Consider the following 16,157-nt stretch of genomic DNA (forward strand, 5'->3'; position numbering starts at 1 on the left):
ATTTAATAATTCTTGTAACCCTAAACGTCTTAACCTTCATTTTCATCTGTTGCCAAGAAAAAATTATATTTTAGACTCCAAAATGCATGAAAAAGAAGTATTTTAAAAACTTCTACATGGGAGAATTCCTCTCTCCTTCCAAGGGACCAATGTCATACCCCTCCTCCAAAATTTGATGCTGATTTTGCCTGTAGTTATGCAGCCCTTGCGCACTGGAGGATAGGAGGGGAGGTGGCAAGTAGCCATGGCCAAGGGCGGACCCAGGATCAACACTGGAGGGGGGCAAGCCTTGGTCATTCAAGTTACAATACAGGAAAGCATAAGAAAATGATAACAGCGCTTTAAATTACATATTTTATACTAGCATCACTTTCCTTGAATTTAAAGAACATTTTTTCAAAAAATTTTGTTTTGAACTACCTACATTTACTTTTGCTTCTAGGAAGGGGGGGGGCAGCTGCCCCTTGCTGGATACATCCATGGCCATGGCTACTTCTGCAGGAGTAATGTTCACCGAGGTGAAGGAATGTGGGTTGGGAGAGAAAGATCAGCTTTTCATGATGCCACAGTTCCAAAATCAGGGTTCCTTGGGCATACATTGAACACATTCATAACTGTATATTTTTCCTTTTGCCATAAAATTTTAATTTTGCACAACATGTTTCACTGCTAAGTGGTATCATCAGGTACACTTACATTATAGAATTCTTGTTTTGCTCACATTATTGAGTTCAGTGGCACAGTGAGGGGGGGGGGGGGCTTAGGGGATAAAACCGACCCCCCAGAGCTCAGAGAAATTTTCAATTTTAAGCCATTAATTATATTTAATTGGATCGGTATTACTAATAGAATAGTGTTAGGATTAATCAAATATCCCTCAGAAAGCCTAAAACTCACTCTCATTTTGAACCATTATTCTTAAAAATTTTCTAGAGGACCCTGATTACCCTGGCGGGTATGCAATACCCCACACTCCTAAGTATAACTTCCCCCTAAACCCCCCCTAGCCTTAATTCTTAGCTGCCCCCTGATTGAGTTAGCCTGACCTACCGTCAGTAGTGGGGGTCCAAACAAAATTATCATTCTATCTCATGTAAATTGAATACCCCCACCCCATCACCCCTCTCTGCCACTGGGTTGTAACATACCAAAAGCAGGAAAAATAAGTCTTAAGAGCTAATTTGTATTTGACTTCGTTAAAATAGGTAAATATGTATATTGGAAAATATAACTAAACACCTTCCCACAAAGAGACCACCCCCTAAAAATTTCGATTTTATCTAGCATGTGTTTCAATCCAATTAGAGAGGCTCTAGCCCATGGTATGGTATGGTATTTGGAGGAGGCGACCGACAGCTGAGGTCATTTGCGCCATGAGGGAAGGGTAAGGAAGGAAGGGTGGAGAGAAACCCGGTGTCGGCATTAGCCTGCTCTTAACGAAAGGCGCCAAGGGGACCACGGCTTAACGTCCCATCCGACGGACGGAGTGTTACGCTTGGTATGTCCTCCACACAACACTCAAGCAGGGATCGGGCAGTCTCTGTATATTCTCTGCCACTGCCGGGATTTGAACCCGAGCCCGCCGGGTGGGAAGCCAACACTCTAGCCACCACACCAACCCGATCCCCCGCTCTAGCCCATTTAGCCCCTCCCATACATCTGCCACAGCGGGTATGAGTGAACAAAACAAAGTGATTCAAGAAAATACCACAGTGAGGCAGATTGAATAGAGTTGATTGTGTGAGTGATTCGGGTAGTTCCATATTTTTAATTGTTGGCAAATGTGGTGTCAGAGTTCATGGGATATTGAGGAGGCAGAAATAAACACTAATATGATCAACATCAATATGATCAATCTGAAATTAGCTGCAAGATAAATGTCAAGTTAATTAGTTTTTTTATTTGACCTAGTGAGTTCAAAGTAAATGTCAAAATGGTACACATTTCAGCTTCAGGTGGCAATGAATTTTGATTCCTAAAATTCATTTGTGAGGGAAAAGTTGTTGTTTTCAGAAATATTGAGAGCAAAGTAAGTATACATAATACCTGAAATGCTTACCAGAAAGTCAATAAAAGGAAAAAAACCTTAAAAAATGATTAAGTTCTCACTGGATAAAACCACAACTCATCCCGAGGGATGTTGACAACACCTTCGCTATTTGGCAGCATGGAGAGTAAAAATGACACGCTTACATTTGGTAAACAAGCTGATAATTTTATTCAAATTATAACCATACAATGATGGAAAATTGACTTGGTTTCTTTACTTCTTTATTTCACAAAAACTAATACTAACATGGAATCAAAAATGTATGAAATAGAAATGAACACATGTATTTTCTGCAACATGATTTGGCATGTTCACCTCTGTTAGTAAAGATGTACAACCAATTAGAACAACCTAGTCCTGTTGGCACCAGTTGGATGAGCTTTCATATAAACCAAAATGAAGAACACAAATAACAGGACCTTAACATTGCATTTATTTGCAAACACTTAATGATGTTAGATAATAGGAGGTTTCACACATTAACAACACCTTCCTATACGTTAAAATATGAGGAGAGACTCCAGAATTGTAATACCAGAGATTTCTACACGCTTCCATCATACATCACCCAGAACCAGCAGGATGATTCATAATGTTCTTTGTCATTCGAGGTTTAAAAGTCATGGCCTTCACAATAACAAGCAAAAAAATATATTTGTGTCTAACTTACAATTGAGTATTTATCCTAGCAGTATGAATTCTACAGCTTAACTCATACTGTTATATCACAACATTTTCATAATTAAGACAAATAATTTACAAATCTTGCCCTGGAAATTGCTTACTTTTAAGTAAAAATCTAACATGGAAACAGAAGAAAACAGAATTTAATGTAGTATGTGACAGCTGCATATGTACAGTTTTTTTTACGGAACCAACAAGAAACAAGATATGATTTACAGCTAAATCAACATTGCTAAAGCATATTTCCAGAGCAAACTACTTTTTTCAATGACATGATGATTAACTCAAATAATTGGAGAATTACATGTATTACAGCTTCAGGTTCATACCATACATTAGATAATACACTACATTATTGATCACTAACATACCTACAGCCAGTACCTGATGATAAACTGTTTTTCATCAGGCTAATTATTAACACCAATAAAAAATAAAGGTCGTTCATTCCACATGAACTTCCTATTTTCCACAATTGCATTGTATTCTAGGATTAACACAACTTCGGCTAAAAGAAAATGGGTAGCTAATTCTTCAGAGGTATGTAGGAAATATTATCATTTACTAGAATGCTGATCACATGTTAAACCAGCCACACTAGAGTTACAATGATTTAACACTGTGGAGATGACAAAATTCACTGACATTTATATACAAATAAGACAGAAATATTTTAAATTTTAAAAAGCACATCACTTAAGTTTATATTAGAAATGCAATCAAGTCATCTGAATTCTAACTGAGCAAGGAGTTAAAATTAAATTGTCATTTTTCCAATTATCACATTCATAGTTACATTAGTAACTACAGAGAATAAAAAGGTCTGACCTTCACTTGCATTAGGAAATCAACAGCAATGTCTGAATAGACACTGCAGCACTTATCACTTCAAATAGTATATCAGCACCTACAATATCCCAACACAGGAATATTAAAATTTTATGAATACTTCCCAGTCTTATGTCTGATAAATCCTAAAAATTCACCACTATTCATCACCATACATGAACAATGTATGTCCTACAGTTTCCAAATTTTGAATGATGTCTCAAAGCCCCCTATGGTCTTTGGGAAGTAAGAAATATTTCCAGGCTTACACGCCCAGGATGAGGCACACACTACACATATCTACTTTCTGTGAAATTTACCTTGAAACATACCACTTAAATTGTACCTATTTTGAAGACATCCACAGAGATCAGAGAATAGAATCGCGAGAACGTGGGCCTTGGTGTTTGACATTTTTGTTCCCCGCACGATCAGCCAGCCAGACATTAAACTGCTCATTGCATAATAAATGCTAGTTTCTGAAAGCAAAGTATGTACCTAACTCTTGAAATCCCAGCAAACATTGATTGCACAAAAAATAAGAGCCTCGCCCTAAGTGGTTTGCATAGCAAAAATTTTGTGACTCGTCCATGAATAGAGCAAACAAGACTAAAATGTCCCCTTAAATAAGTCTGATACAAAAAGCAAACACAACACGGCAATGAGAAAAAAGCAAGAATATATTTCAAATTCCTACCAGATGAAAGTTTCTCCCAGAGAATAAGTACCATTATAATTGTTTCAACATATAAGGACAGGTTAGCAAAGAGTTTAAACTTACTAACACAGTTGCTTGAACAAAGTACTTCCACAATAAGTCGAGTATTGATGTGAAATAAGAAAGTTGAGATGGTAAGGCTTCACCAAGTCTACATGGGGACTCACTACTTTTCATAGTGATAGGAGGGTATTTAAAGCTTACTTGCAACATCTATGATCACCATTATTGGAAAACTTGGGGGTAGAGGGGATATGGCCCCCTCACCCTTCCATGCATAAGCCACTGGGGCTACACAGCCATATAATAATCACTTGGTAGTTTTTCAAACACATACATTCACTACTTCATTGGGTGCAATATAGGTATGGCCAAAGTCACTCCACTGCAACTAAATGATGGACTTGTAAGTAAATCATAAATGTCGGCTTACTGGGTAGCATACCATTAATATAAGCTGATGCAATATCAAAACCAGACTCCCCAAAATATAGGTAAAATAAAATGAAACTTAATTTCTAAAACTAAATGAGAAATGTACTACATAACCACTCCTGCCATATAATTTTATCACAGAAAATCAGATTCTTTAAGCATTGGTGTTGACTGAATACAGAAATCAGAACGAAATTCATAAGCAAAGATCTCTAGTAAAGTTGAAAGCTTTCACTCAGTACTCATGTTTACCTTCCAATGAACATTAAACCAAAAGGTCAGTATCTTCATGGAATAAAATGTTACAAGGTTATCACCTAGCGTACAAAAAAGGAACATAATGTGCTTGCATGTATCACACTGATCAGGCCCATTAAATGTCTTCAAATGCCATATACAATGTATAATGCATAAATATATGTACTAAGAAGTAATAACAAATACTTGATTTGGAAGCCTACAAGGTAAATGGATGTTTGTTGTTTGTTCAGGTTTTTACCATGCTCATTCATCTTTATGGATAATGAGGGAAACATCGAAATAAATGACTAGCCACTGACACAATGGCAAATGAAAAATGGTCAAGAGGTTAATCATGGATGAAGATCTCTAGTGTTTCACACTGGGTTAGGTTCTCCACGTCTTCTTCCAACGTAGTGACAGGCAACTCCTCCAATTTTCAGCAGGGATCCAGGAATTTGATTCCTGATGGGAGTGTAGCTTGTCAAGAAGTTGGAGGAAGAACCTGACCCATAATAAAACTTGAAGGTCTTCAACTATATGGCTCATCAGGAAAGCACGTAACATTACAGGCTATTCATAGCCAAAATAAATCACCCCATAAATGAAATGAAAACAATAAAATAATTTTGAGATTAAAACACATCCAAATTATTTAGCCCTATGGTTTTCTCAACAGGTAAAAGTTATAGGTAGTAAAAAAAACCAAATGCATCATAAAATACACAAGCCAAGGGAGGAAGTTGGTTTCAGCCCTGGTTAAATTTCTCACCTCAATAAATGATGGGGAATGCACGTCTTTTTTTGAATTACAATTTGTAAGGCTGTTTTACAAAGAGGGTTTATGAATTTGTGCTCATATTTGACAAAGAATAAAGAAAACATCCACAGATTATTTTTTCACCGTTGAAAAATGATCTAAATAAAATCACTAACGCGCAATATTTTGAACTTCAAGATGCACAGATGACTATCCAAGGATCTTTGAAAATAATTTTTGATTGAAAATTCACTACAGGCTTTGGTGAGTAATTAAATATAACAGAGAATATGATAAGAAATCAATCATTATTTTCACCCCATTAAAAACTTGACGTTATAATGCCACCATTGGTACATCATACATCAGTTATCCCTGAAAGTAATTCAAAGAAGCAATGATGTATAAATGAAATGTAAATATGTCACATGGTTTTTCGCGAATTAGAAAACTAAATGACATTTTATGCGCAAAATGACATTTCTTTAAGAACACAGGGCATGAACTAGCTACATTCCCTAAATGGTAGATTAAACTCATAATTGGGGAGGATACTCTTCCACTAATATAGCTCATTTCTTGTGCATAATCATAAAAGTACTAAAGATCATTTAACACTGCATAGGTAGATTTTTTAAATTAATTTAAACAAAATTAATATTTATTTGAATGGTTTACGAGAAATTTCTCCATTTATTTTGTTGTAAACTCATTAAGGATATCATTTGAGTATTCCAACATCTTGCCATTTTGCAAGGCGCTAAACCCCAAGAATAAATTCACAAATTTGTTCGTACAAATTAAAATAAATGTACCATGCACAGCAACTTTATGAACTTTAAGAGATATGCTTACATCACTCCATTTAGTATAATTCATCAATATCCCAACCAACTTGTACAGAAATCCAGCAAAAATCAAATTATTCAAAGAAATATAGAAATCCTGCTTCCCTTTTCCTGCTATATGTCGTAACTTAAAAGGACAACATTTGACAATGACATAGTTTGTCCAAACATGGTTCAGAAATAAAAACTTGTGGACCATAAAAATTTAGCCTGCAATTATCTTACCACTCACACGATTCCAAAAAATATACCTGCAACCATATGGAATCAGAACCAAGTAAGGTACCAAGTGCCAAGGTAAGTCAGGGCTGAGGCAAAATTTCTCATGCTGAGAGGTAATTTAGGGGAGTGAGTTGGCCTAATATGTTGTGTTTTAGGCTACCAATGAAAGGGTCCTGGGTTTAAATATTGGTGAACCTTCCAAAACATCCAGAACCAAAAAGTACTAGGAGAAGAAACTGGCCTCCATATCCTGAATGTGTAGAATTCATGTTCTATAAGCTAGCCTCACCAAGAAAAGCCATTCACTAGGTACACTCAACACTGAAACTTACTTTCCAACCATGTTTTCAACATTGTTGTCATTATCATGGTGTATTGATAATGACATTGATGTAACAGCGTTGAAACTGTGGGGACTACCCAGACGAGGGTCCAGTCTGTCCCATAAAGATATGATTTATGTTGTCGCTAAACAGAAATACAGTGTCAATGTTGAACACACCAAGTAAATTTTCTTTCCCGATTTCACTATTAAGGCCCAACAACCCTCACCAATTTAAACCAACCTTTGGGTTGATGCATTGAATGAGATTGAGGTGTGATTTCATTGCTGGCAAAAACTTATTTAAAAAAAATAAAGGTTGCATGCCCCTTTCAATTTATATAGTAGAGATATACAAATATAAGACCTGCAATTATGAAATTTCATTTACAACGATGCTCTGGTAATTAAGAAAAACAGCTTCAATTTGTATAACCAGCAAGTCTTGCATATAATATGTACTTTGCATACGCATTATTCCAACTAAAGAAATTTCCAATCTATTTAATTTTGGTGAATTCTGAGTTTCAACCTGGCAAAGCTCAAATCATAAAAAAATTACTGTTGAATCACATTTATTCCCCTGAACTTCAGCCATCGTGAGGAATAATGAGGTAGAGCAGTAAACCACTTTACAACACCCCAAGGAACTAACTTCAGACCTGTGTGCCAAATCCAGAATTCAATGACGGCTGTGTCAATCAGTCACTGATGACAGAAAATTGAGTTCCAATTGTCATGAAGTGCAAAAAAATTAAATAATGAGTTTAAACCGATAAATGGACATATTATGGGAGATTCACAATATTATTTTGAGCACTTTATGTCAGAGTCAGGACATGTTTTCCTTGTTGGCAGTGCACAGGTCTACTTTGACTAAATGACACACAGTTTTTGCAATCTAACCTATTTAACCAAACTCACATTAGAGACTCACTTGAAATATGACATTAAGTAAGACATAAATATATATAAGGTGAATTCAAGACATTATTATTAAAAGGAACTTAATAAAACTAATAAAAAAATTATCATGCATATAACTTTCATTCAGAACTATGGATACACACACTGTTTTCAGCAAAACCTACAGTAAAAGCTTTTAACATATAAGATGGGGAGGTCTAACTACTATGATATCAAAATAATGGTTATTACGAACCTAACTGATGTCCAATTTGCACAAATTATGTTGAAAAGGAAGAGCAATTAATGATACTGACTCACAGAAATTATGATATATACTTAATGAATGATCTCACATAGAAATAATACAGCTTATTATTGACTAAGGCTTGTACTTCAAGTAGCACATAACGACTGAAGTGTTGAATACGCATAACTTAACTACTATAAGCATGGCTATATCACAATAAATTCATAAATAAATTACTTAGGTTTAGAGTGGTGACTGTAGGAACATTTCTCATTTAAACTAGGTTTTCATACTATAGTAAAATTAATGCAGATAGATTTTTATGCTCTTATTAAAATCACTTGCAGAGGATCAAATCATGGCATTAAAATTCATATAAAATTGAAAAAAAAACTACCACCAACAGAAAGCACTGCACATCATAAGTGCCTCCATTCCTACATGATATATGGAGGAGGCACCCAAGGGGTAAGATCGTAACACAGCAGTGGGTTGGGAAACGTGGAAAGAGTGGAGTGGAACTTGGTATTTGCATTAGCCTCATCTCAATTGAAGGGGACTTAAAGACAACAGCTTCTTATGCTCTGATGGACAGAGTGATATATTTAAAAGGCCCTCCACACAGTGCCAATGAAAGGATTGGGATTCAAGTGAAAAATATCTGCCACCATTGAAATTTGAACCCAGGCTTTAGGGATCGAAAGCAAACATTTGTGCCAACAATCCAACCAAACCCTCACTTAAGTTAATAATTCAGAACTGTAACATACTTTGAAATTTGTTTAACAACCAGCATTATTATGTGCTTTCAAAAGATATTGGAATATGATTTATGATGACAGCAAATGTTAGTTAATTCAGTAAACCTAAAGGCGAGCTTCATAAGAACTATGTTTTTCAAGATAAATTTCACAGAGAACTCGTGAGATTGTAACACTTAAATTAAACATATTTTTAAATGGAAAGAAAAATACACAAGCACAAAAATTACATTGTTACACACCTTATAAATAATGAAATATTTAAAAGTAAACTCACTCGCTATCATGATTAGGAATCAAGAAATAGCTGAAGTTTGAAACCAAATGAGCTTACACCTCTTTTGCACTAGTGAATCAACGACAAATCATCATGATATAAAAATTATTCTAAACCTTTTCCTTAAATACTGCAAATTTGAGATGTACATACATGATTTCCCTTCATTATTCAAAACTGGACTAGTTTCCAAACTCAGCCATAGGAGTTGTTCTAAGATGCATCAGCCACAACACTTAAAACTGCTAAAACAAGATTGCTACAATGATGAAATAAATATGAAGAAGGTATAACAAATACATAGTACCAAGTATATCCAATGTCTTAAAGTTTGCCACTTTGAACCTCATAAATTATGCACATAAATAAAATGAAAATACAAACTTATCAATTGTGTAAAACTAAGTTAACACTTGCAGAGATTCATGCAATTATCCAGATGCATAGCTATGCACCCAATTTTTATGTGCAAAATTCCTCTTCCTTCTTTTTATGCCAGATTTTTTGGGATGCACCTTGAAAGCTAGAGAGAAACATGGATGGCCAAGGAAACATTCCCAAAGAGGAATTAAAAATTTAACTATTAATTCAATATCATGTACCATATAAATGAGAACTCTGTAATAAACTGTATTCAAGCGATTCAGTGAAACTTAAAACTTCATAAAACCAAGGGTAACAATTAATAAATAAACTGCCTTTTGGAAGAATACACATTGTATAAATAGCTACTCAAGCTGTAGTCTGGTCAAGGTATTTCCTCAAATTTACCCTACCACACAAGTGGAAAGAAATCATATGGAATGCCCAAGCATTTTACATTGACCACAAATTCTGGACTGTGACATCTTCACAAAACAACAAAACATCAAGTGCTTCAAATCTAAATAAGAAATAATAAAGTTAGTAACATCAAAAAGGATGTGAATTACAGGGGAATCATGGTAGAATTGGTAACAACTAAAAAAAGTAGACAAGGTATAACAAAACCTAGGTATTGCCATAACTTTCGGAATGCAAAAAAATTTAACATTAAAAAGAGAGCAAAATTTCCAATTGAAACACAAATTTCAATATCTTTCAACCCTAGACAGCTTACAAATTCAGGTCCAGCAAAATACTGTAACACTGTCAGAAGTCGTGATAGACATCCCAATAACAGAGCAGTTGAATTCAAAGAAGTTTAACTAGGATGGCTATCATCCCTAGACAAAACACACCAATGTGCAAAATTCACAGCAGAAAAGTCACTTGCCTTCGACCTTCTCACCAACAATGCATTTCCCCACACTTATCTAAAAAAAAGCTAGGACTACATTTACAAGTAGGAGTTATTTATTTTTTTGCTCATTATACAGATCCCAGACCAGACAAACGATTTTCAGAGAAAATTTTGCACATTTGCACATGGTTGTTAGTTTGCAACGAATGACTGCAAAAAGGCATAAAATTTTAAATAGGCAAGGGATGGCACTGGACTTGTGTAAGGAAACTAAATACGTACGTGTGTAGGCTCAAAAACTAAAGATGGTTACACCCAAACTTTAGCGAGCAAAAAACTATGATCATCAGGCTTATATCAAATATCATATATTTAAGAATAGCTCACGTGAGAGGTGAATTATCAATTTTAAAAAAATATTAACAGAAATTAAAGTATAATGGAGTAGCTCCTTTCTGAGGGATTTAATGAATTATATAAATTTATAAATGTTTCACACTAAAGTTTGGCCTGCGTTTTTGTGGGCATCTTCAGGCATGAAGTTCCGATTCCTGTCTGCTAAATCTCTGGAGAAACTGTTGTGTGAAACATGAATCAAAGTGACGTAAATCCAGAGACAGAAGCTAAGCTTTTTGAACTGCTCTGTGGAAACCTTCATTCAATACAAATGCTAATGTGGCTGACTAAGGCCTCACCACATACTCTTTTACACAGATGTGTGCATAGGTTTAGAGGAAATGATTTAGTTAACTAGAATTATATACATTATTAGTCATCAAGACAAATTATGAGAAAGAGACATTGAAGCTAAGAAATTCCACATGGGTCAGTTCCATTTTTTTTTGTTTCGATTCCGGTTCTTGTCCTGCCATAATTTCTTAGCCCTGGTTTCTGGTCCCTGCCCTTAATGTAGTTCATAAACACTGGTTTATTTTCAAAAGCTTAGACTAATTTTTGCTAAGGTATCATGAAAACTGCCTCAAATAGTGCACAAAGTTACCTCACAAGTGATTGGATTCAGAACATCACTATTTAACGTGTGTTACGCAAAGTATGCTCAAGGCAAGTTTGCAAACTTATTTCTCCCAAATAATTTCAGGCTTTGGTTCCAATTTTGGTTCTAAGCTCAAGAAATGGTGGAATTGAGAACATAACTGACCTATCCCATTAAAAAATTTTAGAGATGAAGATAAAAAATGAACACTTAGGCTACTCCATAGAGGGAATCATTTTTTGAAAAGTAAAAGCAAAAAATGTTGATACAAAGCAATTCAATGGAAGGAAAGAATTTAAAAAATAACAGTGTCTTCCTCTCAATACCATTTCATGAAATAATGAAAATAATTTCCTAAGAGCACTTTTCCATGGTTAATATAAGAGGATGGAACATCATATAGAAATATTCAAGATAGTCAATGTTCTCCTAAAATACATGCATATACAAATGATATCTGGATGGAATGTTATGAAATAATGAAAGAAAAATAATCATCGATGGGAAAAATTCATGAGAAACATATTGAAGATAAATGGGAAGAGACACCTTTTGCATACCTGTGTCATTTCCTAAAACCACCACATTTGCTAGTACCTATCTTTTCTGGGATTCCTAAAATAAAACATGCCACCTAAGAGCAACCATTTGAATGTAAACTAAATGAAAATCTCTGATATAAAACTGTAATAAAATTTATTCCTATCAATTACGTAATGAAAAAATGAATTTTGGTCATTATTCTTCAAAAGAAATTATCTTTGTACCATAAGATGGCAGTGAGGCAGCTAACATGAAAAAATATGCAAATCAATTAAATAATAGGGTTGATGTAATAAGTAGAATTGAAAATGAATCACTTAATGTGCCTCGCAATTACAAAGAGACCACAGTACTTAGAAATGAATGTGTTCAGGACACACGTGTCTCTACTTGCTCCTTGACAAAGGGACTATTTAACCATTTTACATGCATTCTTACCCCTACTTTGAATACCACTCTCTGCATTGATACTTCTGTCTAATGCTCAGGTTTCTTCTCTAATTCTTACTAAGCCTCATGTTTTGATTCAATCATTACACACCTTATATTGTTAACAACTAAGCCTTGATACACTCAACTGAACAAAGTTAATGACCATAAAAGCAAGCATTTCCTGCATGAACTTTTCCTTTAAAACTTTTATTTCAATCATCATTTAGCATCATAATTTCCACAGAGTAAGAAGAGAAGAACATGGGAAGTGCTAGAAAAATCTGATTCTGAGCTAAATTCATGAGCCAATGCACAAACAAGGGATTATATACACCATCATTCACATTGGCAATAAGATATAAGCACAAAAGAAAGAAATTAACTCCAAAATAATAATTTGGACTGACCAGGATGCGATCCCAGGTCTTCCAATTTCCAGTCAGGGCTAACACTAATTACACCTTCAAACTATCATTGGTGAAAACAAATCTCTTGATGGTTTGGATCAATCACTTCAGAAAATAGCTCTGACTAAGGATGGATTGGTAGTTTGGCTGCTAGCACACCAGACTTGAAACTAGGAGACTTGGGTTTCAACCCTGATCAAGTCAATTAGTATTTCTATCAAAGCATATTTCTTCTTTTGGTGTTTATATCTTTTCATGAGAATGTCATTTTTTTTAAACAAAATGAAAATTGGAGAAGCCCATTCAACTTTCTGATTTTTCATACCTTAGCCACTAATGCCTATCAATATCAAATTCTAATGAGCAAAAAATGTAGATAACTCCTCGCATTTCTCTTTACGTGACAAATACCATACCAGAGGTTAAGTAATGCCCAACAAAAATAAAAACTGAGGATATAAAAACAAAGAGGATTTCATACGCATTAAAACTGATACGCCGCATAAAAAAGTGTGAGCTCCTTTAATGGAGTATATTCAATGTTATAATGCTCTTGTGCTGGATTTTAGTGATGTAAGGAAAGATTCCCAATTCTCTTACCAAAAAAATGCTGTTTTTTTTTTTAATTTGAAAACCAAGGAATCATAATTGATTGCATCCTTCATACAAAGCAAGAAATGATGAAACTTTGGGGTTGCTCACTCAAACTCAAAATTCATAGAAAAAATTGGTAGATGGAAGGGGGAGATACTCTATGGCAAACAAAAAATCTTACTCATTCAGCCATTCAATTATAGGTTTAAAGTAAAAAACATTAAAGTTGGCTGGTGCCCACTCTTCATAAGAGGGTAACGCCATTAGAGCTTCAATTCATTAAAATGTTCAGGGACAACCGATCATTGAGAGAAGGAATTGCTAACAAGAATGAAAAAAATAACATACCACACGAGGCTGATCTGAGGGAAGGATGAGTATGGGAGAAGGAGTGATCTGCTTGACAGGAGTATGTGAAATCATCAACTTATCTGCCAATTTTTTGCCATGAATAGCTCAAGAAGTAGGAAACAGACCACAAAAAAAGAAAAACATGGGTCTCTTTCTTTTTTCATAGCTTTAACCAATGAGCCCAGAGTCCACCGAAAGTATCTAAAATGTAATATTTTAAACTTTACCATTACACCTAAATGATTAGCATAGTCCTAAAATCTATAGGAATTTTATACCAAAAGTATAGACTAAAATAGAATATTTCATAATAAAACTTCATACTTTCTGCTATTTATTAGGTACATTTCAGATTAATACCTAATCAATAAAGTGGTAATGAGTCCCAGCAGCTGTCATTTCAAACCAACAACCATGCTGACTCAACTTGCTTCACTTGTAAAAAAAAGCACCAAGGTTTGCCATCCAAATTGGCTCAGATCATGTTGAGGCTTACTTTCCCCAACTCACATATTCAACATTCAAATGGGACATGCAATATTCAAATTCACTGTTCCCTTTCAACATACCTACGTCACTCTTAGTAAAAGCATACATGTTTATAAATTTTTGTAGAACCGATGATAAAATACAATTAAAATGAAGGTATGACAGATATGAATAAAGATTAATTACATATGACAATGAGAACCAACCACAGAATAACTTAATACATAAAATAAAGAACTGCGAGGGCACAAGCCTTCCTTTCAACTGAAGGATACTTAACATTGCCACAAAAGTTCCCAAGGAGTCTTCTAGCCTGCACTAGAAAGGCATCCTTATCTTTTAGATTAAGAATGCCATACAAAATGTAGACCATGATGTCACGGCTCACACAATGCAGTAAATTTTGGCATGATTTAAATAAAAGCAATGCAAATCAAATGACAATTATTAGCTTTGGTACAACATGAAATTACCACATTTTTTCATTATCTTGAGAAGGCCTACCACAGCCTATATAGGTCACAAGAAGTTATAATTAATATATAACAATGGACCTAGAGAAATAATCACTCCATAATTCTTACAGATAAAATTTGCTCCACGAGCAGAACATATTTCAGTTAACCCATACTGGGTAGGCACTCAAGCCTTTGATGAGAGACTTGTACGTTTTAATTTTGCCAATTCATTTAACATTAATGATCCAATTAGCTGACAAGGATACAGTCTCGTTCATCAAATTATTTTAGGTGTATTGTCACACAATGCTTCAACCCACTGACTATCTTAATATGGATACTAGCATACAATGCATTTACAATCCACAAGGAATATTCATCTAACCAGAGAGCAACAGGAATTAAAAAGACCTCCAGTTAATGAAAATGTTATTGAAATAAAACTATCTTTGTTGCTCAAATGAAACTCTCAACTCCTTACCATTCACAGCAAACTCTTGAGCAGTCTTTTAAGTTATAACTACCAAAGTAATCTGAAAAAATAGGATAACCAAATTAGTGAGGATAAATAAGGTTGGTAACCCAGTTTCCACTGCTATAATCTTCAGGGAAATAAAACTTATGTAATTTCACAGGAATAATGCAGGGCAAAAATCATAATTTGCAAAGAAGCAGAGTAAAAATTTTACACACCATTAACATAACTATTGATCCTTAACACCATAGGGGTCTCCCACAAGATGCAAGAAGAGAAATGCAATCGCTAATAGACTGCTACCAATGAGATCTCCCATTGCAGTGAGGCATGGTATTGCAGAGTTGTCAGGGTCGATTTTTGATTTCCACATCCCATGAACCATGACATAGGCTGAATACAATAAGATACCAACCTAAAAAGAAAATCGAGATTAAAATTACACATGCTCAATCACTCAAGGACAAAAGTTGAAGAATTATTTAAAAACTTATCGCCACTGAATAAACTAAAAAATGCCATAGCAAAAGTACCTACACTCTCAACAAAAATCCAAAACAAGACGTAGTAACAAATACAGCAAATACAGATAAGGTCACATTCCAGATTTTAAAAATGGCATCACTTGCACATACCTGGGGTATGAGTTCAGAGGGGAACATGTGGAGACCAAGAGAACTTTTAGCATTTTGCCAACTTCTTATGATCTCATTGGCTGCATTTTGCCAATATGTACACATTTACATGAACCTACATTCCTCACAATATTGAATGTGGGCGGAAATATATGAAATGAAATTTGCCAATTTCACCAGGAACCACGCATTAATAAGAGCAACAGATTAACAAAAAACTATACAATATTCCCATAGTTCTCATGAATTAATTTGT

The 16,157-nt window shown here is 34.7% G+C and overlaps 1 protein-coding gene across 6 annotated transcripts in view; it reads right to left on the reverse strand.

Annotated features, from left to right (window-relative positions):
* Nucleotides 1–2,194: 2,194 nt before the first annotated feature.
* The window catches only part of LOC124171628 (solute carrier family 41 member 1-like), a 151,456-nt gene continuing 137,493 nt past the window's right edge, over nucleotides 2,195–16,157 (reverse strand). For all 6 annotated transcript variants that reach the window (XM_046550829.1, XM_046550833.1, XM_046550834.1 and 3 more), the window contains exons 9-10: nucleotides 15,485–15,681; nucleotides 2,195–15,324 (exon numbers count right to left, since the gene is read on the reverse strand). In XM_046550829.1, coding sequence (XP_046406785.1) covers nucleotides 15,496–15,681 — 186 coding nt within the window. In that variant the 3' untranslated portion in view covers nucleotides 2,195–15,324; nucleotides 15,485–15,495. The remainder of the gene's footprint in view (nucleotides 15,325–15,484; nucleotides 15,682–16,157) is intronic.

The sequence above is a fragment of the Ischnura elegans genome, chromosome X (assembly GCF_921293095.1).
Source record: "Ischnura elegans chromosome X, ioIscEleg1.1, whole genome shotgun sequence".
NCBI lineage: Eukaryota > Metazoa > Arthropoda > Insecta > Odonata > Coenagrionidae > Ischnura > Ischnura elegans.